Here is a 27,126-nt window from a genome sequence, read left to right as displayed (position 1 = left end):
ACTGTACATACGTTATGTCTGTCACATTACAGAATACCTTCATTTTTGTAGAAATAGTAATTGATTTCTGCTTCTAACAAGTAACGGAATTAAGATTCAAGCTCAGGAGTGTCGGACTCCAAAACACACTATTTCCAGTATACCATGATGAAGTAAACAGAATTATAGAGACTATAATTCAAAATTTTGGAACCAAAAGTTATTCCTGTGGCAGTATTTTACGATATAATATTGAAAAAAATCCTACTTTTAAATAGCATTACAAATTTTTATTTAGAAATATTTTAACTGCTTTCTTATTATTTATGAATAATATGCCACCTTACTTGTTCTCTTCTTCTAAGATGTTTTTTCACGGATGCCACTCATGAATGGGCTTATTGGACCCAGTCCTCATCTCCCACATAATTCTTTGCCTCCTGGAGGTGGATTAGGAACTTTCTCTGCTATAGCACAGCCACCTTACAGTGATGCCAGGTACTTCCAAGTCTTCACTTTCTGTGGAAACTTAAATTACACTAATTTTTGTTATATAAATGTTAATTAGTCTAAGTCATAATGCGTGATATTAGTGCTATGTTACATTTCTTTTGACCTTTGCTAAATATCATCAAACGTTTTAGCTTTTAATGAAGTTGTGCTTGACTGTAGTATTTAGAAAGCTAGTTTATGTTTATGAAGTAAAGTTGTTTATTATTTGCCAGGGATAAAAATCCAGCTTTTAATCCAATGGCAAGTGATCCTAACAGCTCTTGGACATCATCAGCTCCCACTATGGAAGGAGAAAATGATACAATGTCAAATGCCCAGAGAAGTACACTGAAGTGGGAGAAAGAGGAGGCTCTGGGTGAAATGGCAACGGTAGCACCTGTTCTCTACACAAATATTAATTTCCCCAATTTAAAGGAAGAATTCCCTGGTAAGTCATGGATATATTACTGCTATTTATGTTACATTACCAGCTTTCTTGCACGTGTCATGACTGTTTTTTCTTGGTCCTTTCTTACTACAATAGAGAGCTCATGTATCATTACTGATTTTCAGCTGGGATGACCATGCTCAGTGTGAAGACTCCCTAGAGAATAGACACGTCTTGCATTTGCTTAGTGGTAGGCCCTGTGCTCATTTGCGTATTTCTCAAAAATTAACTTCAATTAATGAAATGGTCCATTTTCAAGCTCCTGGCAGTGTATAAATATATGGAAGTCAGTGTCGTGTTACATGTATAATTCTACAGAAAAGTTCCTAGAACAGAAACTTATCATTTAATCGGAAGTATTAAGTTAGGCTAAATTAGACTCAATTCTAAGTATTGTTTGCGTGGAAACTAACTTGATATTATCTCCCTTTGTCCCTGCCTGTCCAGCTTGTTTCAAAAAAGCAGATGGTACAATGGTGCCATTTTTGAAAATTTTGATTAACCAGAGGATGAAACGTTTGGATTAATGAAATGTCATGTATACAATATTTGCAAGCAAATGCTGGTTTATTATCTTGAGTTCAGGTTGCAAGACAAACCAGGATTGAAAAGGTCATTTGGATTCTGTCTTGCAAGTTTCCCAGCTGTCAACACATAGCTCTTTTAAGTTACTAGAGGGGGACCGAAAAGTGGATCTTCTCATGCATGAGCCCTATCTTTTAGTGCCTTTTGGGGTCAGCCTCCCTGTCGAACTTTATTCATTATGTATAAAAATAAATGATACCTTATCCAATAATAGAAATCAGTGGTTTAGTGCAATCTTTTAAAGCAATATACTCATTCTTCAAATGTGGTTTTTTTTTTTACCATACTTTTATTTACTGTTTATAGATGAGCATATCTGGTTATATTAAGTTACTTTGTGCCAATGTAAATTGTCCTTAGAGCAGAACTTGTTTTTTTTAAGTAATTTTCTTTAATAATTTTACTGTATAATTCTAGAACCTCGTAAAATACCATGTTAAGGCTGTTGGTCTGTCAACTGATTTCCATTTTCATTGGCTTTTTTGAAAGCTTCCTTTTTTTAAAAATATGGACTAAATCATTTCTACATTTATCACTCACTGTTGATCTTAGTCAAACTTCATTTTGTATACTGTCCTGACACTGCGAATTCCATAGAAGTGGCTTGAAATCGTTACTTTTCCATGTCTTCATTGTGCACAATGCCAGTGAGGTGGTTATTTGTATTTAGGATTACTTTCCTTTCGTGAAATTGATAGACCTCTCTTGAGTACAGATGTTTGACAAAACTTGTAGCTTTGTTTCTGGTAGCATCTTAGGTGATCACAGGAATTTGTTATCTTGGATTAAATTTGTCTTGGCTACTTATAGCCCATTTGATGTAGAATCTTCCCAAGTCTGCCAGTGAGATTGTTGATAAGGCAGTACTTCATTCAGCAAATATTTGTTTGGCCTACTGTGTGCCAGGAACTTTGTACTGTACAAAGAACTTAATACAGGACTACTCATTTATGAAAACATGGTCAGGTCAAATTTAATCGTCAGCAGTTCCTCAGCCTTTTTATTAGGACACGTCATTACCGTGGCTCTGTCAATGTGTATACTGTGTTCTTTCGTTGCAGACTGGACTACGAGAGTGAAGCAGATTGCTAAGCTGTGGAGAAAAGCAAGCTCACAGGAAAGAGCACCATATGTGGTATTTAAAAAAAGACTCCCTATGTGTTCTATCTTAAACACAATACCTGAACCTTATTTCTATTGTCTTAGTTAGGTCAATAAAAAGATTTTCCATTGCAGAAAACCTATCTTAATCCTTGTACAACTAATAAACAGCTTTGTTTTTGTAAAGATTTCCTAACTCATTATGTCTTCATATAACGTGTGACGTTTTTATAAGCTAGTAAGAGAACCAGGATATTGAGGATTGAAATCACTTGTTTTAGGAGTGTGTTTAATTTGTTTCATCTCTTTGAAAAAGTGCTAACTTTTGAGGCTGCGTTAGTGTGCCTCAGTTTCTTCCGTCATCAGCTCTTTTTGTATTCAGTTTAGTTAGAGAATCTTCATGTATCCTGAAAGAGACATATCTAGACACCTTTAAGAAGCTTTTGAGATAGGAACTTTGTGAAGTGTTAGTAGAGTATAAGATTCACAGTTCAGATGGTGAATTGTTTTCTCCCAAAGAGTCAAAATTGTCAACTGAATCCAAATACTTGCTTTCATTTTAAACCATAGCAAATCTACATTATCGTTTTGAAAAATATATAGAGTTATTTTCCAGCGTGATCGTCAGCACACGTGTTGTCAGTGATAGCTATTCCTTGGATAAAGAGAAAGTTTTTTTGATGTGTTGATAGTGCCTTGTTTGGTTTTACCCTGAATATAGTTAGGTAATAGGAAGATCTTTTTAATATTTCTCAATAATTTTCTTACATGTTAAGCTTCAAATTCCAAATTCTAGATTTGGAGAATGGATTGGATATTTTCTTTCCTTGTTTCTTTCTCTTTTTTTTTTTGAGGAAGATTTGCCCTGAGCTAACATCTGCCAATCCTCCTCTTTTTGCTGAGGAATCCTGGCCCGGAGCTAACATCCGTGCCCATCTTCCTCTACTTTATATGTGGGACGCCTACCACAGCATGGCTTGATGAGCGGCGCCATGTCCGCACCCGGGATCCAAACTGGCGAACGCTGGGCCTCCGAAGCGGAACGTGTGCACTTAACTGCTGTGCCACCGGGCCGGCCCTGGATATTTTCCTTTCCTCTAAATTAAGAGATTAATTTTAATTTTTCATTTTTGAAGGGTCTTAAGAAAATTAGGATTGATGAAATACTCGATTACAGCTGGGTTCTCTAGCCTGGCTCAGATAGAGGGATGGGAACATGTCCTCAGCTAAGGTAACATGCATTCTAAAAGGGAGAAGATGAGATAGTGTCCAGATCTTTTCACACATGAGGTTGTAAGTTCTAAAGGATCATAGTTCAAGTATTTTCAACTATTTGACCTGACTTCTTCTTACTTTTGTATTGTAAAGTTCACTATGGTTTGGGTTTTTTTTCCTTAAAACGTGTTAACATATGCTGGGAAATAATTTTCTTCTCCTTTTTTCAAAGCAAAAAGCCAGAGATAACAGAGCTGCTTTACGCATTAATAAAGTACAGATGTCAAATGATTCCATGAAAAGGCAGCAACAGCAAGACAGCATTGATCCCAGCTCTCGTATTGATTCAGATCTTTTTAAAGATCCATTAAAGCAAAGAGAATCAGAACATGAACAGGAATGGAAATTTAGACAGGTATTTTTTTTTTTTAATAATTTGCTTTGTTATTGCATTTTTGATTTTTCAGAAGAGGGCTATTTATGTTATTTCAGAATATAGTTCTTATTAGAATATAAAAATTTGATTAAAAATAGACTTTTTTCCTCAGTAAAATATATTTAAGTTGATTTGGGAAGTTTATTGAAGTATTATAAACAATATCGGTGTAAATGAGATATACTATGATGAATAATAATCTCTCCTCTTTAGGGATTATAATCTAATATGGGAGCAAGCTGGCAGCTGATGACATCAAACAAATTAATTTTCTGTTGCTTTTTTCTCCCATGACAGTTCTGTTCTTCCTTAACCATATGAGTGCTTTCTCTTTCCTATCGCAACAGCAAATGCGTCAGAAAAGTAAGCAGCAAGCTAAGATTGAAGCCACGCAAAAGCTTGAACAGGTCAAGAATGAGCAGCAGCAGCAGCAGCAGCAGCAGCAGCAGCAGCACCAACAACAGCAACAGCAACAACAGTTTGCTTCTCAACCTCTCCTGGCACAGTCTGGCTCAGATACACCAAGTAGCGGGATACAGAGCCCCTTGACCCCTCAGCCTGGCAATGGAAATATGTCTCCTGCACAGTCATTCCATAAAGATCTGTTTACAAAGCAACTACCCAGCACCCCTACTTCTGCATCGTCAGATGATGTGTTTGTGAAACCACAAGCTCCTCCACCTCCTCCAACCCCATCTCGGATTTCCATTCAGGAGGGTCTCTCGCAGTCTCAGACTTCTCAGCCGCCTTCACCACAGATGTTTTCACCTGGGTCTTCTAACTCCCGACCACCATCTCCAGTGGATCCTTATGCGAAAATGGTTGGTACCCCAAGACCACCTCCTGGGGCCCATTGTTTTTCCAGAAGAAATTCTGCTGCGCTAGTGGAAAATTGTGCACCTTTATCATCAGTATCTAGGCCCGCTCAAATGAGTGAGACGACAGCAAATAGGCCATCCCCAGTCAGAGATTTATGTTCTTCCTCCTCAACAAATAGTGACCCCTATGCAAAGCCTCCAGACACACCTAGGCCTGTGATGACAGAACAATTTCCCAAACCCTTGGGTCTACCCCGGTCCCCTATAGTTTCGGAACAAACTGCTAAAGGTCCTCTAGCAGCTGGAACCAATGATCAGTTTACTAAACCACCTCCTAGGGCAGATGTATTTCAAAGACAACGGATACCTGACCCATATGCACGACCCTTGTTGACACCTGCACCTGTTGATAGTGGTCCTGGACCTTTTAAGACTCCAATGCAGCCCCCTCCATCCTCCCAGGATCCTTATGGATCAGTGTCGCAGGCACCAAGGCGATTGTCTGTTGACCCTTATGAAAGGCCTGCTTTGACACCAAGACCTGTAGATAACTTTTCTCATAACCAGTCAAGTGATCCATATAGCCAGCCTCCCCTAACCCCACATGCAGCAATGAATGAATCTTTTGCCCATCCTTCAAGGGCCTTTTCCCAACCTGGAACCCTATCAAGGCCAACATCTCAGGACCCATATTCCCAACCCCCAGGAACTCCACGACCTGTGGTAGATTCTTATCCTCAACCCTCAGGAACATCTCGCTCCAATCCAGACCCTTATTCTCAACCTCCTGGAACTCCCCGGCCCACCACGATTGATCCATATAGTCAGCAGCCACCAACCCCAAGGCCATCTACACAGACAGACTTGTTTGTTACATCTGCAACCAATCAGAGACATTCTGATCCATATGCTCATCCTCCTGGAACACCAAGACCTGGAATTTCTGTTCCTTACTCTCAGCCACCAGCAACACCAAGGCCAAGGATTTCAGAGGGTTTTCCTAGGTCCTCAATGACAAGACCAGTGCTTATGCCAAATCAAGATCCTTTCCTGCAGGCAGCACAAAGTCGAGGAGCAGCTTTATCTGGCTCATTGATAAGGCCACCTGAGGTATGTTCCCAAACACCTAGGCCACCTGGACCTGGTCTTTCAGACACGTTTAGCCGTGTTTCCCCATCTGTTGCTCCTGACCCCTGTGATCAGCCTCCACTGACTCCAAGATCTCAGTCTGACTCTTTTGGAACAAGTCAAGTCGCTCATGATGTTGCTGATCAGCCAAGGCCTGGATCAGAGGGGAACTTCAGTGCACCTTCAAACTCTCCAATGAATTCTCAAAGCCAACAGTTTTCCAGTGTCTCCCAACAGCCTGGACCTGTACCAACTTCAGGGGTCACTGATACACAGAATACTGTAAATATGTCTCAAGCAGATACAGAGAAATTGAGACAGGTAAACACGTTGTATGTTCTTAGATGTTTTAAATGTATTCTTTGAGAAAGCTGTTCACTTCAGCAAACTGAGTGATTTCTACATCCATGTTAAAGTTTATTGGTTTATTCTGTAGAATTTGTTGTGCTGTAAAGAAGAAAAGTGAAATTGATAAAATTAACACCAATTGAAATGGGTTTATTCTGTATCTAATTTCAATCTTCATGAATTTGTAAGGGCATTCTTAAATATGAAAGCTTTCAGTTTTGTCATAGTTGTCTGGCAAGGAAAAGGACCCAAATTATCAATTTATTTTTTATAACCTATTGAATAATTAAGTGCAACTAGTGTTTCATCGAACTTTGAAACATTAAGATATTTTAAACATTACCATAGTCACATATTGGAAGCATTAGGATTCAGAAAGCTGTCAGTTATCAGAAATCCCACTCATTTTTGTTTCTTTGCATTCAGCGGCAGAAGTTGCGTGAAATCATTCTCCAGCAGCAGCAGCAGAGGAAGCTGGCAGGTCGGCAGGAGAAAGGGTCGCAGGATCCAGCAGCAGTGCCTCATCCAGGGCCCCTGCAGCACTGGCAGCCGGAGAGCATCAGCCAGGCTTTTAGTAGGCCTCCACCCCCCTATCCTGGGAGCATGAGGTCGCCTGCTGTCCCTCCTCTAGGACCTAGATATGCTGTTTTCCCAAAAGATCCGCGTGGACCCTATCCTCCTGATGTTACTGCTATGGGGATGAGACCTCATGGATTTAGGTAATGCTTTTAATTTCATGCCAGATTTAAATTGCTATTAGAAGAAGGGAATAGACAAATGAAGCTACTTTTAATCCAGAAGTTGTTCCTGCTTTGTACTTCTTGATCCCTTTGAGATATAATCGCTGTTATTTTCCACTAATGAGAGGTCATAGGTTTTTTTTTCCTCTAAGAAATCTAAAAATATTCCCTTTGTTAATAAGTGTTGGCTGTATTAGCATTACATTACAGCTAGAATGATATCGTTCATTATACCAGCCAAGTCTCTGACATGTAATTACCACGTTCAGTCAAAGCCTCCTGTGACATGATGAGTGAGAGTTGTCCTCTCCCCAAATTTTAATTTACATTGTAAATATTTGTGGAGATTTCCAAATTGAAAGGTGGTTTTCTTTAGGAACTTTTGGTGACGGGATACGGTTGTAAAGTTAGTGGTTTCCCTTTTTGAAGTGAAGTTCCCTTTTTGAAAGGTCAAAGCCAAATTAGTTATTATTATAAGGAGATAGTTCTCTATGATATGCTTTTAGTTTTATCAGATATGCTTTTTAGTCTAATACCTACCTCCATGTTATAGTCATACCCTTATTTTCCTTTTTTCTTCCTCCTTAGTTATTTATGCCTGTTGCTTTGTTTTATACTTACTTGTAAATTATTTAATTCTTTCTAGAATGAGGTACAATATAAATAATAAAAATAGTATAATTTATTCATTTACTAAATCTTTACGGATGATGCCTGTCATTTTTTATCTCTTAGTACCTTCTGTCCTCATTCCTTCCAAGCAGACAGGTTGGTCTACCCAGTCATCATGCCTGTCTTTGTCTTCTCATGTGCTGCAGAGGCCTGTCAGTCTCTCTAGGACCGTTTGGTAGACCTCCTACCTTCATTCAAGCATCCCCCTCAAATCAGCTTCCTCTATATAGCCTCCCTAAATGTACAAAAAAGAGATGGACTCTTATTCAGCTCCAGTAGTATTATGCTTATTTCTAAATAATTGCTTCCGTCTGCTTGGTGGCTGTTCCTTTGTCTCCATTTATGTTATCTGTCAGATCATGTCTTTAGAGGTCAAGCTTGGTCTTCACTGTGGGTACTTAGTAAAGATTTGCTTGCATATAGATACTTTATAAGTGCTTTCTAATGGTGATAATTTTGCTTTTGCTAAGTCATTGTATTTGGCAAAATTAATTTTGTATCTCAGTTTAATCTAAAACTTTTCCTCTTTCTCAACCTAACTCTAAATTCAACATAATCGTATTAACTAGTTGCTTTTTTTTTTTTCTTTTAGATTTGGATTTCCAGGAGGTAGTCATGGTACTCTGTCATGTCAAGAACGCTTCCTTGTGCCTCCTCAACAAATACAAGGATCTGGAGTTCCTCCACAGCTGAGAAGATCACTATCTGTAGATATGACTAGGCCTTTAAATAATTCACAAATGAGTAATCCAGTTGGACTCCCTCAGCATTTTTCACCACAGAGTCTGCCAGTTCAGCAGCATAACATACTGGGTCAAGCATTTATTGAATTGAGGCATAGGGCCCCTGATGGAAGGCCACGGCTGCCCTTCACTGCTTCTCCTGGCAACGTTATAGAGGCACCTTCTCACCCAAGACATGGAAACTTCATTGCTCGGCCAGACTTTGCAGGCCCTAGACACACAGACCCCATGAGACGCCCTTCCCAAGGTCTACCTAATCCGCTGCCTGTACATCCAAATTTGGAACAAGTGCCACCATCTCAGCAAGAGCAAGGTCATCCTGTCCATTCATCTTCTATGGTCATGAGGTCTCTGAGTCATCCCTTAGGTGGTGAATTTTCGGAGGCTACTTTATCATCATCTACACCAGCTGAAACAACATCTGATAATTTACAGATAACCACCCAGTCTTCCAATGGTCTTGAAGAAAAACTTGATTCTGATGATCCATCTGTAAAAGAACTAGATGTTAAAGACCTTGAGGGAGTTGAAGTCAAAGACTTGGATGATGAAGATCTTGAAAATTTAAATCTAGATACCGAGGATGGCAAGGGAGATGAATTGGATACTTTGGATAACTTGGAAACTAATGATCCCAATCTGGATGACCTCTTAAAGTCAGGAGAATTTGATATCATTGCATATACAGATCCAGAACTCGACCTAGGAGATAAGAAAAGCATGTTTAATGAGGAACTAGATCTTAACGTTCCAATTGATGATAAGTTAGATAATCAGTGTGTATCTACTGAACCAAAAAAAAAGGAACAAGAAGACAAAGCTGTGGTTGCTTCTGATAAACATTCTCCTTGGAAAAAATCCACTGTTACCAGTGAGATAAAAACAGAAGTACTGTCTCCAAATTCTAAAGGGGAAACCAAATGTGAAAGTGAGAGAAGTGATGAGGGTAAAGATAATGTTGACACTCCCTGCTCACAGGCTTCTGCTCACACAGACGTAAATGATGGAGAAAACCCTTCCCTGCAGTCTTGTGATACAGATTTACTTGAGAAAAGAACTAATCGAGAAACTGCTGGCTCCAACACAAGTGCTGTTCACGGATCTACTCAGCTGCCTGCTGAAGATGTAATAAACTCTTGTGGCATAACTGGATCAACTCCAGTTCTCTCCAGTTTACTTGCTAATGAGAAACCTGAGAATTCAGACATTAGACCACTGGGGTCTCCACCACCAACTTTGCCAGCCTCACCATCCAATCAGGTGTCAAATTTGCCTCCCCCTTTAGTGACACCACCTGGTCATATTTTGGATAATACCATGACTTCTAACGTGACGGCAGTCTCTAGGGTAAATCATACTTTTCCTCAGGGTGTGCAGGTAAATCCTGGATTCATTCAGGGTCAGTCAACAGTTAATCATGGTTTTGGGACAGGAAAACCTACAAATCAAACTGTGCCTCTAACAAGTCAGTCTGGTACCAGTGGCCTGTCTGGACCCCAACAGCTAATGATTCCTCCAACATTAGCCCATCAGAACAGAGAGAGGCCCCTCCTTCTAGAGGAACAGCCTCTGCTTCTGCAGGATCTTTTGGATCAAGAGAGGCAAGAACAGCAACAGCAGAGACAGATGCAAGCCATGATTCGCCAGCGGTCAGAACCATTCTTCCCCAATATCGGTAGGAATTCCCACGTTTCGATAATAAGTACTGTGGGCATTAGGCTGGTGTGGGGTATGGTTGGAAGATTTCAATACTAAAATTACTGAGGGACTAGAGCACTAGGGGTCATATTTCTGTTCCTCCTTCAGCTTTAAAATGAAAAGTGATTAAGAGTTTTAGATTCCTCCCAGGTAAATCAAGAGATTCAAAACTCGAGTTTCAGACCTCCTCAGTTCTGTTACTTATGGTATGGTTTAATAGAAACAAGAGGCGTCTTCTTAATTATTTTCTTCTAACCATTCTTGTAACCATTTCAGAGTCATTGAATGGTGAATTTAAAGAAATTCTGATAGAAGTAAACTACTTACTGTCCTTTTGTTTATGATAAATGCTTGGCAATTTTTTGTCATATAAAGCTCTCTGACTTATTTCCAATAGCTTACTAAATCGGAAAATCAAAAACCACAAAACAGCAATGTGGTAAAAATACCTAAGTGCCCCTAAGAGTAAGAATTAGCAGTCAAAGGAGACATGTCTATGGCATGCTTTCTTCTAAACAATAAAATTGACCTTCTGTCCTATATATGTTACTAATTTCATCATATTGGTCCATTTCTTTTTCATTTATATGCAAAGATATCTTTTCTCAGTAGCCTATCCTTATTGCAAGGATATACCCCCAAGAAAGTGATATATTTTTCTCTTAAAGACTGATAACTAATTTAGTGGCATTCCTTAGTTTTGGAAATACTTGGAAATTCTCATTCGTGATGTTACATTACTAAAGAAGCAATTCTGATTAGCATTGCAAAAGTTTGCATGATAGGAATTGCATTGCTTTAGATTGCTATAATCTCCCTTAAATTTGACAAGCTTCTTGTTTTGATTCTTGCAGGACTAAGGTATTAAAGCATGCTTCAATTATGGATCACTGAGATGGATTAAATTCAGAATAAGGTTCTTACCATCTCATAATTCCTTACCTAGTGTAGAAACCTATGATAGTGATTATTAAATAATAAGGAATAAGAATCTATAAATTATATAATGTTTTGATAATTACATTTCCTCTTAGTGTAACTTGAACCAAGTACTATGAAATATGTAACTTTAAAATATATTTCTTCTTTAGATTTTGATGCAATTACAGATCCTATAATGAAAGCCAAAATGGTGGCCCTTAAAGGCATAAATAAAGTAATGGCACAAAACAATATGGGCATGCCACCAATGGTTATGAACAGGTAGGTGAAGATGTTTCTCATTCTTACTGTGCATCAAGAAGTGCGTGAAATTATTACTAGTTCCTAGAAAGAGCATTTAGTAACTCAAAAATCTGTATTCTAGGAATGAACAATAAGTACTTAAATTGGTTGTGATGTCAGCTGGATAGGATCAAATGTAAAATCTATACCAATGTAAGGATTTAATTTCCATTAATTTCAGGGTAAACATAAAACATTAGAAAGTTTGGAAGATTGACTTGATTAATCAGGAATCCAAAATATTTAAGTGTGTGTTCTTTTAAATACCTTTAGAATGGTTTAACACTAGCTAATAGCTGCTTGGGACAGAAATCGTTCATCTTCAATAGATGAAGATGAGCAGGAAAGTAAAAATTAAACTGTTCTGTGTCAAGAAAAGAAGATCGTTTATTTAAGCTTGTGAATAATTTTTTTTCCATTGGCGGAACAACACAGAGAAAACAGTGGGACATTTCAGTGAAGATACTGAGTGATTAAGGCAACTGTGAATTTGGCTCTAAAATAAAATGTCCCCAAACTGAATTTGAATCAGAAAAAAAGTTGTGAGGAGTAGATAAGAGGACATTTGAAAGTTAGCAGTTAGAGAATTTCTAAGCTTTTTCACTGTTAGCAGAAAAATGGAAATTATGCATTAAAGAACTTGGACTATAAGAGTTGTGTTTAACTATCTGAATTTCTGAAATTAGAGTACTTATACCCACTAAAGGGTGTTAACCACAGGGCAGTGTTTCTTAAGTTTTGGTCATGGACCACCATCAGAATTATGTGGTAGTTTTTCAAAGAAAATGCAGGTTCCTTTACTCAGGCGCAGACCTGCTGAGTCAGAGTATCTGAAGGGGTGGCTGGAGGCCTGTGTTTTTAGTGAGTGCTGTGAATGAGTCTTGTGTGTATACTGCTCTTTGAGAACCTCTTATCAACAGGGTAGGCATAAAGCCCCAGGTTAGCCTAATGATCTGTTGAACAACTTTTTTTGTAAGAAGGAATGTGGATGATTATGGAACTGAATATAAAACCTACATGAATTTAAGATAAACGTGATACTTCAGCTAAGTTGGGAATCCATGAAATTATAGCTCTTTTTGGTTGTTGAGATACTTCGAAAATGGTTAAGAAGCATTGTTCAGATCAAAGTAGAGACAGTCATTTCTAAGGATTTTCATTATTGGACAGCATCTATTCACACCATTTCTCTATCATAAGGCTTCTTAACTTTTCTATGTCATGAACTTTTTGACATTCCAGTGAAGCGTTTGAATACCTGCTCAGAACATTTTATATGCAAAACCAAAAATATGGTATTACAAAACAAATCAATTATATTTGAAATATAGTTACTTAAAATTTAAAATTATGGTATATGTGCTTCTTAATCCATTTAACAAATTTAGCAGTAGGTCTGATAGCTACCATAATTCCAAAATAATGATGAACCTAAATGACCTATTAGGTATGTGCTACAACTTTTGTTATGAAAATAATGTGAGTTCTGTTAGTGACAAAGTCATGGTACTGCTAATAATACTGTAGTTTCCTGCCTATAGTCAAAATAGAAGGAAATGCTAAATTTCATTTAGCACGTAGTTTAATATATGGGCCTCAGAATTAGAACCCCTGCTCTTTCAGCATCGTACCTCTACCAGTTAGACGTGGGGTGATGTAATAGTCACGTTAGGCATGTTGTTTGCTGTTTAACTGAGTGTTTTGAAGAAGTGGAGGTGGTCGTCTCTCCTTAAAGTAGTGTGCTGTGTTGAATGAGGTCAACAGACAATGAGTGATATTTGGATTAAGAGATCACTGCAGACTAGGGCTGTAATGAGGGCGGGGGGATAGATGAATCAAAAAACTGAGTGAAAAATTAAAAAGCATGTGTTCTAAATTCTATTAATATGTAAATACTAATGTAAAATATTTGGTGTATAATTTGGAAGTTGTGCCGTATGTATATCTTATGTTGAAGCATTTGGTAACTCTAGAGAAAGTGTTTTCATTCAAAAAAGTAATGTTTCTGTGAAGTATTCTAATTAGAATAAGTAACATTTTGCCAAATATTTTTAACCATATAGACTTTTTCTTGGTCAGAAACCAATTTTTGATTGGATTTAACATTAGATATAGAAATGTACAAAAATGTATGAAACTTCTTAATTGAGATACATCTTTTGTTTTAGAATTCAAAATATCTCAGGTATCCATTATTTTTAAATAAAGATTGGAACAAAAAATTATTTTCTTGGAATTTATTTAATAAAACTGTGTCTTCACTATATTTTTTATCCAAAAGACTTGAGTTTATCTTAAGGTATAATGAGGCATTTAAAAGAGAGTGAAGCCTCTGGAGCAGCCTAGTTGGCTGCTTATCGCAGCCTCACTAGTCATTGTAGGGGCAGTTACTTACTCTCTGAATCTTCCTTTTATCATAAGGAAAATGAGAGGAGTAAGAGTCCACCCTTCACACAGTTGTTTGTTGTTAGTGCCGTCCGGTCGATTGCGACTCCTAGTGCCCGTGTGCACAGCAGAGCGGAACCCTGCCCAGTTGTTTGCACCACCCTCTCACCTGCCAGCCTGTATCAGACAAGCTCCACTGCTGTTCATAGAGTTTTTAACGCCAATTTTTTCAGAAGTGGGTGGCCAGGTCCTTCTTCCTAGTCCGTCTCAGTCTGGAAACTCCACTGAAACCTGTCCACCACCAGTGGCATAGCTTTCAGCATCACAGCAACATGCAGCCGCCACAGTGTGACAACCTACAGACTGGTGGTGTGGTTCCCTGACCCGAAAACAAACCCAGGCCATGGCGGTGAGAGCGCCGAATCTGAACCCCCTAGACCGCCAGGGCTGGCTGGCTTCATGCAGTGCTCGTGAGGATTCACTGTGGTGGGTACACCAAAAATAGGGTTTTAGTAAAATGTTTTTGATGAGGAAGACATTCCCATTAATTACTCTTTCTTCCTTGGAAGAGAAAATTGTTCATCACTTAAAATAATTTTCATTCTAAAGGCTCATCATTTGATAATTACTCCTTCCTTTCTGCAGGTTCCCCTTTATGGGCCAGTCGGTGACCGGAACACAGACCAGTGAAGGGCAGAACCTCCTGCCACAGGCGATGGCTCAGGTATTGCTGCTTGTAGTTACTCGCTCCAGAATGCACGTTTTCCCGTTTCTCACCTAACGTCTTCTGTATATTGAGACCACTTCTAGAAAGTAGTACAAGCCTTAGAACACTGCCAGAATATATTATTGGCTCAGCAGAAATAGACATTTTATTACTCTTTTAAGGGAAAGACAAATTAAAGTTTAAAAATTGACAGTAATTTCAGAAAAAGACCTATCTATTTAAGAGTAGACAGTCACTTGGAGGGAAACCAAATGCTTAGAGTTTTGGTTTTGCTTTTATTTACTTTTAACTATACAAAAACATTTTCATCTCCTACGTTTTAGAATTAATCTATTACATTGAAAATGTAAAACTGCTATAAACATTAGAAAATAATGATTATAATCGTTCTTTTTAGATATAGTCAGGTTCTACTATTTATTTCTTGGAATAATTCAGTTTTTTGAATATTCACCATTCATAATAATCAGCTTTAAGTGTAAATATTTAATGTCAAGCAATGTCCAGGAAAATAGAACTGCTCATTTCATGTAGTGTTTTCTTCAGTGATTTTTTTTTTTTTTTCAAGTATCGGCCTCAAAAAAGAAGCTACTTACTATGTGTCTTTTTGGAATTTTGTTTTTTGCCCTGCCAGTTGTGCTTTAGATTTATTATGCTGATAATTATATATTTTTCATTTTTAAGAGAGACACCATCTGATACCCTGGAAAAAGCATAGGCTTCAATAGCTGAGTTAAAAAGAAAAAAAATCTCAGTTCCACTATGAATTTACCGTGTAACTTTGGGCAGGTTCTTTAAGCTCTGTTTTCTGATCTGTCAGCTGTCGCCTCACCTGTGCTGTAAAGATGGGGTGTAGTACATTCTGGCTGCCACTTTGCAGTTGTTACCTTGTATACAGCTCATGTCTAACAGAACTTGTAACAACTGAGGAAATGTTTTTTCAAAGTTAATTTTATTTATCAATTGTTACCAGGGAATTGTGAGATTAATAACTGTTTATTCAGTCACCCTGGAAGAAACAAGACATTTAATTAGAAAGTAAGACTAATATTTTTAATTAGTGTGTATTTGTTGTAGTGTTTGTGCAGGTTAAAGACGCTGATTCTTGCCTATAAATAACTTTCTGTTGTGGGGTGGAATTACGTCCTAAATCCGGAACCCATGTTTATGTCTTTAATTGAGAGGCAACCAGGTAGATTTCATCAAAAAGTGGGCTTTTATGTGGATCTCTAGCTAAATACTAACAATATTTGATTTGCCTTACTATTATATTTCTGATGAATAATCTCTTACCTCAAACATAATTGTTTTTCAACTGAAATCTAGAAAATATAACAGTTCAGAGATAGTTTTAAATTTTCAGAAATTAGGTTGTCACCACTAAATTCATTCTGCTTTAAATAAAAAGCATAGCTTTAAAGATGTCTTAAGAAATTTAAGGGTTTTTTTCCCTTCCATTTCTTTTTCTTTCTTTTTCTTAAGTTTTTTCCCCTTTAACTGAAATGTGGAATAAACCTATTTGTAAATTTTACTTATTTTAGGATGGCAGTATAACACATCAGATTTCTAGGCCTAATCCTCCAAATTTTGGTCCAGGCTTTGTCAGTAAGTATAAATCTGCTAAGTTACCTGTTCTCTGGGATTGCTTGTGTGCACTCTATCTGTCTTCTTCTGAAACCGTGGCTTAGGTTAGGTGTGCTATTTTTAAGTCTGAGTGCCCTCATCTTTTAGGAAATATCACTGCCCTACTAGGACTCTTTACCTCAAGGCATGTATTTTCATTGCTTTTTTTCTCTGTGCATGAAGAATTATAGTTAGAGATAAATATTTTAATACAGAAAAATCATCTTCCCCATTCTCTTCAATATTGTTGTTGCTCTTTTTGTATGTAGATCGGGCACTTTACAATCTGTAAAATTAAACCACTTCTTGCTCTAATGACTGTCTACCTAAGTGACAAGGACACTAAATGGGAACAACAAAGGGAATATGCTTAGAAATAAGTTGGGTTAGCAGCATGGTGTGAAGGTCAAGGATAGGATGCCATTGAATCCTTCCTAGTTATCTTCAGGGGTCCCACGGTGGTGCAGGATAGTATTTAAAGTTCTCCCCAAACTCAACCTTTCTGAAATCTTCAGACTGTTTAGCTAACATTTTTTTCACCATTATTTTTCGTTTTGCTCACCTCTGCTCTCCTGGTTCCAGAAACCAGAAAGGCTTTCCTTGCGGTAGGTCTCATTCTACCAGAAGCAGAACTTCTGAAATCTTGTGAAAAAGCCTGTTCTTGAAAAATGCCCTTCAAATTTAGTAGACTAGATTTCCAGTTCATACATGTACTGGAACTTGTGGGTTTAGGAACAAACCCAAAGTCTGACCTTTTGAAATTACCCCTGCATTAATTATTGTTATAATTTGAATATATATATGCATTAAAAGCAAGTAAACTACTATAACCAACTGGCTTTTTCTGGCTTTATTGTGCCCATTGGCTTTGGTTGGATTCTTATTGTATAACAATATTCTGTTATCATTGATGTAATTTTTCAGCTAATGTCCTTCTTGGAATTGTATTTATTCATTTCTTTGTCTTATAGTGAGTCAAAAAGGTATATTCTGAATTTCACTGCCATAGGATGACTTTTTTTTTTGACTTGGCATCAGTGAAGTAAAGTGCCCTTAAAGAATAAAGAAGGAATATTGGTACAAGATGAAGAGATATAACTATTTGGGGAGATATTAATGACAGTCATAAAAGTAAAAAAGATTTTACTTGGTTAATTTTTCCCTACCTTTGCTTATTTATAGAAGTATAAATTAGAAAATTTATAAAAATTACCAATGTTTTTATCTTATAGATTTCCTTTATAAAGCATAGACTTCATATTGGTTCTTTCTAAAACATTCTAGGTTCCCTCCCTCTCAGTTTATGACAGTTTTTCAGTATTAAGAAATAGGGAAAACCTTATAAACTTAGGTAAATCAGCATGGGAAATGACAACTAATCCATGCTCTGGACCTTTAGTGAGGGTATATCTTACTTTGTCTCTTCAAAATCTGTAAAGTTGAATTAATAAAATACACATATAATTTAATATGTAGTTTGGCTTGAGGCTTAGAAAATTTGATAGTTTGGTAGACAAAAGCATTCCATTAGATAGAAGTCTTCTGCTTTTTAAAGATTGGAGTTATAGTATTTTTACGTATGAAGTTAACCTATGTGCTAAGAACAAGCATTCTTTGGTTTTCTCAAATAAATATTTTTCCAAAATCTCCTATTTATAGTTACATGCTGGTCTAATAGTTAGTATTGTGTTTTCAAAGTATTTATTACAAGGTCATGATGAAACTGTGTTTCCTTACAAAGTGGATTTGTGTAACTTTTGTACTGTTAGACTCTTTAGAAAATTAACACAGATGAATTTTTAATTTTTCCTCAGATGATTCACAACGTAAGCAGTATGAAGAATGGCTTCAGGACACCCAGCAGCTTCTTCAGATGCAGCAGAAATACCTTGAAGAACAAATTGGTGCACATAGAAAATCTAAGAAGGCCCTTTCAGCTAAACAGCGTACTGCCAAGAAAGCTGGGCGTGAGTTTCCAGAGGAGGACGCGGAGCAGCTCAAGCACGTCACTGAGCAGCAAAGCATGGTTCAGAAGCAGCTGGAGCAGGTAATACACAGGTTTGCAAAATGGAAACAGTTCTGTGTTTTTGTTGATATTTTAAAGATTTTATTTTTCGTTTTTCTCCCCAAAGCCCCCAGGTACATAGTTGTGTATTTTTAGTTGTGGGTCCTTCTAGTTGTGGCATGTGGGATGCCGCCTCAGCATGGCTTCACAAGTGGTGCCATGTCCGAGCCCAGGATCCGAACTGGCAAAATCCTGGGCTGCCAAAGGGGAGTCCGCGAATTTAACCACTTGGCCACGGCACCAGCCCCCGAAACAGTTGTTATTGAGTAGATGTTTGGGTCTGTCATTCATTAATGCTAGAGTATTTTGGTTAGTGTTAAATGGCATACAAAAGTACACTGTGAAAAGTGACAGCTCTCAGACCTCTTACTCACTGAACACATAGCAGCCCCAGTCCTTTCCCTAGAGTAATGGTCACACAGCATGTACTTCATAAGTGCTGCTGGATAGGTTAATTCTCATAATCCTGACTTAGCACAACTGTTTTCATACTTTGATATGAAACTGGTGTAGCTGGTATAGCTTGGGAAAACTCAGTTACTTTCCCTGCACTGAGAAGTCACCATGCAGGGTCTTCAGCTTTCCTGAGGACGGAACTCCCGGGAGGCCCTGGGTTCAGGCGGGAACAAGAGGCAGGGCCCGAGAAGTGGTTTTTCACTTGGGTTGACCTTTTCTTTACTGTCTCCTTTGGTCCCCGGGTTTTTAGTGGAATTTCAGATACAGCGTTTGAGTCATTCTGCTCATTTTTTTCATTGTATGTTTTTATTATTTCTTCTCAATATTTTGGTCTTAAAATACATTGGTATATCTTATGTAACAGACTCATTCCTGAAAAGTGAAATCATTTTGCTGTTTTTTTTCATTATAAACCACGTGTTTCTCAAAATGCTCTGGTGAAATAAATTATACTTAAGTAAAATTTAAAATTTTTATTGAAAATAAAACAATAATAATGTTCAAAATGGGTTAGGAGCACACTCCTAGAATTTATGCAAGTGAATTAAAAATAAGTTCACACAAAAACCTGTACATGAATATTTATAGCAGCTCTATTCCTAGTCACCAAAAACTGGAAACACCCCGGTATCCTTGAGTGGTGAATGGTTGCACAAAATGTGGTAAGGCACACCTCAGAGGTACTGCGGGTTCAGTTCCAGACCACCACAATAAAGCAAATATTGCAATAAAGTGAGCCACGTGAATTTTTTTGTTTCCCAGTGTGTATAAAAGTTATGTTTACACCATAGTCTACTAAGTGTGCAAAAGCATTATGTCTAAAAAAACAACATACACACCTCACCAAAATGTGACAGATACATGAAATGAGCCAATGCTATTGGAAAAAATGGTGCTAATAGACTTGCTCAATGCAGGGTTGCCACAAACTTTCAATTTTTAAAAAACACTATCTGCGAAGCACAGAAAAGCGAGCTGTGCCTGTACATCCGTACAGTGGGTACTACAGAGCAATAAAAAAGAAGGAACTGCTGATATCACAGCAGCCTGGGTGGCTCTCAGAGTGTTATGCTGGGCAAAAGAAGCTAGTCCCAAAGGTTGTATACTGATGGCGTTTATTCAACATTCTTGAAATGACAAAATTGGAAGGATGGGCAATAGTTTTCGTGGTTGTCAGGGCTTAGGGATGGAGGGAGGAGGGTTTGACTACAGACGGGTAGCATGAGGGTGTTTTCTAGGGGGTTAGAACTCTTCTGTATCTTGATTGTGGTGATGGCTACGCTAATCTCTGTGTTAAAGATCATAGAACTGTACACAAAAAAAGTCAGTTTTGCTTTTGTCAATTTTAATATTTAAAATAAAATTGAAAAGTAATCCAAATGTTAATAGTAGAAAAGGAGGAGGAGTTCAGAGTAGCTTGACTAAATAAAAATCGGAGTGCTTTCTGTGTAATGAACACTCTGGGACACACATTCACATACATCGTCTGATTTAACCTGCCCTTCTGAAGAAGTCAGTGTTACCCCCATTTTACACATGACGAATCTGGTGAGTCCTTGCAGAGGTGGGTACCATGTTTGCTCGTAGCTGGCTGTTGGATTAGGGATCTGGACTCCAAGCTGTGGCTACCACAACAATGTACCAACAGTAAAGTGATCATAATTCCTATTGTTTAAAACTAGGACCATTCTAGAATGGGAGGTTTCTTCTCTCTTTAAATTTACTCTCTGGATCCCTGTTCATTGCAAGCAAATATTCTTTTAAGAATAGGTATTTCTTATAAGGTATTTTTAGTACTTTTATTGCCTTCTGGTGTATTTCTATAAATTCTTTATGATGAGGGCCTAGTTTTTGCATATCCATGGATCAAATCCTATTTAGAAATTGATACTGTACTTGGAAAATGGGACACGTCATCTGTTACTATATAGTTGCCAACAATCCAGTGTAATCTTATTAAGCAATTGATAACATTTTTTAACGTAGTTTAAAATGTCATAGGAAAAGCACAGACCACTCTCTGTATCCCAGATACTGTTCTAGGTGCTTTGTGCATATTCATACTGCTTCAGCAGTCCAGTGGTCATTCCTCAGTGCTAGCCAATAAACTGGTGAGGAAAGACCAGAAAATAAGATAGCAGTCATATACTGGGGAACAGGCCAAAACCATTATGTGCAGAGAAGATGCTAGTCTGCCTGGGAAACTGAAGAAAATAAATTGAAAAACTCTTAGAACTACTGGGTTCAGTATACTAGTATAATATATATCCAAAAATAGAATGCTTTTGAAGGATATGTACATCATCTTGCATCCCTTCCTCCCCAGTTCCCCGAGTGAGCTGGTACATCCTCAAGACGTGGGTTGCATTTTTACTGAGAGTGGTTCATAGTGTCTGGCACATTGGGGCACAAAGGTTTTTGGAATGACACAAGTCAGTCATTATATTAGGAGCCTATTAGGAACTATTCAAAACATCACCTCAGAGCTTGTATATATTTTGGAAATTGTAATTTGGTATGTTACCCATGAAGTTCAGAGAGTCTAGTCTGTTTACCTGGAGACGGAGGATGTGGTATACATGCTAGTAGGTCCTCTTGTTTTAACATGTTGTGCAATTTTGTATATTTAAGAAATGAAATCTTAATGCATTTAAATGGTTAAAGTTTGAGTTAAATCCCACAGTTATTCTAACCTTTTGTATTAATGGAACTTCTAAGGCATCCTGTGTAGCTTTTGTTTATTCTTTTATCTTACTTTTTGATGTGTAGTTTAAATAGTTTCCTGTTCACAGTAAGGTTTTTCTTAAAATTTATTTCAGAAAAATGTGTTTTGAATTTTTCAGTATTTCATATGTAAAGAAGTAGAAAAATTCTGTTGTGAAGAAGATTGGCAGTCTCTAGTTAATGTTTATCAGTCTAATTTTTTGTGATTTTTGCCATTGCCTAAGCAAAATATTTTTGCCTCTACAAGATCTAACTGCCTTCTGTATAACCCTCCACCATAATTATCAGCCACTGTTTTAGTTTGATACCCGTAATGTATATAAATGGGTTAAGATTTAATTTTGTCATTTCAGATTCGTAAACAGCAGAAAGAGCATGCCGAGTTGATTGAAGATTACCGGATCAAGCAGCAGCAGCAGCAGCAGCAGCAGCAGTGTGCAATGGCCCCGCCTGCTGTAATGCCGGGTGTCCAGCCACAGCCTCCCCTAGTTCCAGGTGCCACCCCATCCACCATGAGCCAGCCCAGCTTCCCCATGGTGCCACAGCAGCTACAGCACCAGCAGCACACAGCGGTCATTTCTGGCCACACTAGCCCTGCTAGAATGCCCAGTTTACCTGGATGGCAGCCTCCCAGTGCTCCTGCTCACCTCCCCCTCAATCCTCCTAGGATTCAGCCTCCACTTGCCCAGTTACCAATAAAAACTTGCACATCGGCCCCAGGGACAGTGTCAAATGCAAATCCACAGAGTGGACCACCACCACGGGTGGAATTTGATGACAATAATCCCTTTAGTGAAAGTTTTCAAGAACGGGAACGTAAGGAACGTTTACGAGAACAGCAGGAAAGACAGCGAATCCAACTCATGCAAGAAGTAGATAGGCAAAGAGCTCTGCAACAGAGGATGGAAATGGAGCAACATGGCATGATGGGCTCGGAGCTAGGCAGTAGGACACCTGTATCCCAGGTTCCATTCTACAGTTCTGACCTGCCTTGTGATTTTATGCAACCTCCAAGACCCCTGCAGCAGTCTCCACAACACCAACAGCAAATAGGGCAGGTTTTACAGCAACAGAATATGCAGGGATCTCTTAATTCACCCCCCACCCAGACTTTCATGCAGACCAATGAGCGAAGGCAGATAGGACCTCCACCTCCGTCATTTGTTGCTGATTCACCATCAATTCCTGGTGGAAGCCCAAATTTCCCTCCTGTTAAGCAGGTCCATGGAGGTCTTTCTGGGGCCAGCTTCCAGCAGTCCCCGGTGCAGCCTTTTACACCTGCTTTACCTGCAGCACCTCCTGTAGCTAATAGCAGTCTCCCGTGTAGCCAAGACCCCGTTGTAACCCATGGACAGAGTTATCCAGGATCAACCCAGTCTCTCATTCAGTTGTATTCTGATATAATCCCAGAAGAAAAAGGGAAAAAGAAAAGAACGAGAAAGAAGAAGAAAGATGACGATACAGAATCCACCAAGGCACCATCAACTCCCCATTCAGATATAACTGCTCCCCCGACTCCGAGTATCTCAGAAACTACCTCCACTCCCACAGTGAACACCCCCAGCGAGCCTCCTCAGCAAGCAGAACCCGAGTCGGTGGAACCGGTTGACCCATCGACACCTAACATGGCAGCAGGCCAGCTGTGTACAGAATTAGAAAATAAAGTGCCCAATAGTGATTTCTCACAAGGAACTCCAAATCAACAGAGTTATGCAAATCCAGAGGTGGATAAGCTCTCCGTGGAAACGCCTGCCACAACTGAAGAGATGAAACTGGAGACTTCTGAGCTGGAGCAGTGCCCAGGCCAAGAGGGGCCTGGATTGGAGGAACAGCCCGGGAAGAAGGCTGAAGAGAAAGCTGTGGCCGCTCGTGTCTCCTCAGGGCAGAGTCCTCCCCACTCAGCGGGGGCCCCTGCCACCAAAGGAGATTCAGGCAATGAACTTCTGAAGCATCTGCTGAAAAATAAAAAGTCCTCTTCCCTATTAAATCAAAAACCTGAAGGCAGTTTTTGTTCCGAAGATGACTGTACAAAGGATAACAAACTAGTTGAAAGGCAGAACCCAACCGAAGGATTGGTAAGTGCGACTCATGAAAACTACTCCAACTTTCTTTTCCTTTTATTTTAAATTATAGCAGATTAGTACCAACCACTATATTAATTTCAACACTTTTGTACCTCTTTACTCTAAAGGACCAATTTTTATTTTGTTATTTCTACCTACATGGACCCCATGTTTGACTTATATCCATAAATTATGTTAAGTAATAATTTGTTTACCATATTTTTCAAAAATCAAAGACATGTAGTAATGCATGTCATATGTAACGTGTGCTAGTCAGCTGATGACTGCCATATTGAGTTGATCTAACCAAAGCAAAGAAGTAAATGTCTATGTATCTTTATTGCAAATAAGTGTGCAGTTTCCGTTAACCTCTTTGAAATACAGAAGGTAGCTCCTGCACCCCATTAATACCCTTGGGGTCCCTCAGGGGTAACCTGTATTGGGAGTCCGTCGTGTTGCAATGTATTAAGACTTAATGTTATACAAACTCAGTCTTACATGTAGATCCTCTTTTATCTTTGTAGTTTTCCATGTATCAATATTCTGCTCTTTTTAAGTTATAAAACATTGGGTTTGATTTTGTGTTTTCATTTGTTTGAAGAGTTTCCTTTTAAATATACCTTTACAAGTTTTCATCTCCTCCATTTCAGTGAACTTCCTTGCGATATTTCCCAAACTGGGGTTTCTGGATCTTAGGAATTGGTCTGCTGGGATGGCTCTTGCTTCCTTATCTTTCAAAAGCTGCAGTATCATTACTGGTGTATTCACAAAGCTTTCCCTACAGTGCTTCTCAAAGTGGATTTTATAATCTTCATCTTTTAATTGGATGGGGGCGGGGTGTGGTATTTAGTTGTCTAAGTTTGCTTATTTAAGATTGTTAATGAAGCCTTTCTTTTTACAAGTGTTTTCAGTAGAGGTTGAGTGTTAACCGAATAGATTCATGTCATTTTTGTAAATTTTAGTGGTATTTTCAGTTATATTTGTCACCTGCAAGTATGCCCAGTCTCTAGCCACTGTGTCCATTGCATCCTGTGTCCCTAGGAGTACTCAACCACTTGCAGGCCCCTGCATGTCCTTCTGATCTCCATATATGGCCATACGCTGCTGTTTCTGCCTGCTTTGTGCTCCCTTCTTTTTTACATCTGATCAGTAATCTTTTTGTCTTTTAAAACTCAGTTCTGGAATCATCTTCTCCGGATAACTTTCTCAGCTCAACCAATCTCAAATATGTGTTGATACCCATGTGTTCACATAGCAGTTTCTATAGCTCCTTGAAGGGCACAGACTGTATCTTAAGCACTTTTATATCCTCAGTACCTAATATAGTACTTAGCACATAGTAAGTATTCAGTGTATTGAAGTTAAGTCCTAATACTGGTGATTATATATAAGAAAATAGAGAGAGAGGGTGTTATGATAGGAAAAGGGATGAGATCATTGTATATGTATATGTATAAAGGTCTGGACTCTGGCACATGTTCTCATGTCCATTTGGGAGGGCGGCATGGGGGAGGGGCACTTTATTACTAGGGGTAATGACTCCTTACCACAGGCCAGGTGTTGTGTTATGCTGAGCACGTGCCCCTAAGATACCCTTTAATCATATGGCAGGTACAGTTATCCCCATGGTACAAACAATGAAGTTCATTTACTTTCTCGTCACGCTTAAGGCAAAATAACTGTGGCCATAGTTTTAGACCCAGTTTTTCGCCCTTCTGATCTGTTTTCTTAAACATAAATTGCAATTAGGATAAGAACACTCTCCTAGTTGTAGTGGAGTGGTGAAGCCTTCTTGCGCACTTTGAGAGGCTGAACCACTCAGCCTGCGTTAAATCCATGTTTCATCACTGCCTGGTGGTGTGACCTGCACAGGTCAGCCTTTCTGTGCCTTGGTTTCCTCATCTGCAAAACAGGATTAATACTCCCTATTGTGTGGCGCAAACAGGATTAATACTCCCTATCATGTAGCGCTGGCACAAGGGTAAGGAGTTAAAAGACACATTGTGCTTATAATATTGTTGTAAAAGGTGCATACCTTTGACCTAGCAATTACATATTTAGGAATCTGGCATAAGGAATGTAAGAATCTAATATGTGCAAAGATGTAACTGCATGAGTAGCTAATATCCTGTCTCTACTAACAGAAAAAATGAGAGAAAGAAAACAACCTAAATCTACTACACAGTTATTGATTAAATTCTTATTTCTGTGGATCTGTATCTGAATAATATACAGATTTTTTTTGGTAGCACTTAAAATTTATCCTATATAAGAATGTTTAATGTCACAAGCAGCCAACAATATGTCAAGTTTAAAAAGTAGCCACTAGGGGCCAGCCCAGTGGCACAGCGGTTAAGTTCGTACATTCCAGTTCGCCGGTTTGGATCCCCGGTGTGGACACAGCACCACTTGGCAGCCAGGCTGTGGTAGGCATCCCATGTATAAAGTAGAGGAAGATGGGCATGGATGTTAGCTCAGGGCCAATCTGGAGGATTGGCAGTAGTTAGCTCAGGGCTAATCTTCCTCAAAAAAAAAAAAAAGCCACCAAAATAAAAGAATACAAGGTGTGGTCCATCGTGTCTTTAACAAAATATATATAGCCATAGGTAAAAGATCAAAAACAGATACTTTACAATGTTAACTCTTTTTACCTCAGGCAGACTTTTGGATGATTTTTAATTTCTTGTGCTCTTCTATGATTAAAAGTATTCTTTGAAATGTATTCATGTCTGCCTTTTAAGGTCGTGGTGAGGATTAGAGATGATGTCTGTACAGCACTCACAGTGCCTCACCCATCCATACCTAATAAGCAGTTGCGTTATGAGTCTCTTAGAGGCCGATAAGATTCTTAGACCCTGGCTGCTCGAAGTGCAGTCCTCAAGGATTAGCGGTGTGGACCTCACCTGCAGCTTTTAAGACAGGCAGACTGTCATGCTCCGGCACAGACCTGCCAGTCAGAATGAGTGTCTGAACAAGGTCCCAGGCGAGTCACATACATATGAATAGACAGAGGCACAGCGCTCAGCCTGCGGTTCTCAGAAGCACCAGGAGGGCTTGTTAAGACACAGAGCGCTGGGCCTCGCTCCCAGGGTTTCTGATTCGGTAGGTAGGTCTTGGGTAGGACCAGAGAATTTAGTTTTCTAACCAGTCCCAGGTGTTGCTGCTTCTGCTGCTCTGGAGCCTGACTGCCCTTTGAGAACCATTGATCTAGCCCCAGGATAGGCAGTTTGCGCCAGCTTCCACCTCTTCCCGTCGTTCTATGAGCTAAGAATGGTTTTCAGACTTTTAAATGGTTGGAAAAATCTAAAGAAGAGTAATATTTTATAACGTGAAAATTATAGGAATTCAAGGTTCAGTGTCCGTGAATTTAAAAAGTTTTATGGGAACACAGCCAAGCTCCTTCGTTTATGAGTTGTGGCTGCATTTCCAGGACCAGAGCAGAGAGTTGAGTAGTTA

General features: G+C 38.8%; 1 protein-coding gene across 31 annotated transcripts in view; it reads left to right on the top strand.

Annotated features, from left to right (window-relative positions):
* The window catches only part of KMT2C (lysine methyltransferase 2C), a 269,708-nt gene that overhangs the window by 217,354 nt on the left and 25,228 nt on the right, over positions 1-27,126 (top strand). For all 31 annotated transcript variants that reach the window (XM_070616944.1, XM_070616935.1, XM_070616929.1 and 28 more), the window contains 12 exons: positions 345-477; positions 705-919; positions 2,566-2,639; positions 4,053-4,235; positions 4,604-6,523; positions 6,977-7,269; positions 8,555-10,380; positions 11,495-11,606; positions 14,658-14,736; positions 16,281-16,344; positions 18,177-18,409; positions 21,961-23,682. In XM_070616944.1, the coding sequence (XP_070473045.1) occupies positions 345-477; positions 705-919; positions 2,566-2,639; positions 4,053-4,235; positions 4,604-6,523; positions 6,977-7,269; positions 8,555-10,380; positions 11,495-11,606; positions 14,658-14,736; positions 16,281-16,344; positions 18,177-18,409; positions 21,961-23,682 (6,854 nt within the window). The remainder of the gene's footprint in view (positions 1-344; positions 478-704; positions 920-2,565; positions 2,640-4,052; positions 4,236-4,603; positions 6,524-6,976; positions 7,270-8,554; positions 10,381-11,494; positions 11,607-14,657; positions 14,737-16,280; positions 16,345-18,176; positions 18,410-21,960; positions 23,683-27,126) is intronic.

The sequence above is a fragment of the Equus przewalskii genome, chromosome 4, assembly GCF_037783145.1.
Source record: "Equus przewalskii isolate Varuska chromosome 4, EquPr2, whole genome shotgun sequence".
Taxonomy (NCBI): Eukaryota; Metazoa; Chordata; class Mammalia; order Perissodactyla; family Equidae; genus Equus; species Equus przewalskii.
Note: the sequence above shows the minus strand (reverse complement) of the source record. Positions and strands in the feature narration are given on the sequence as shown.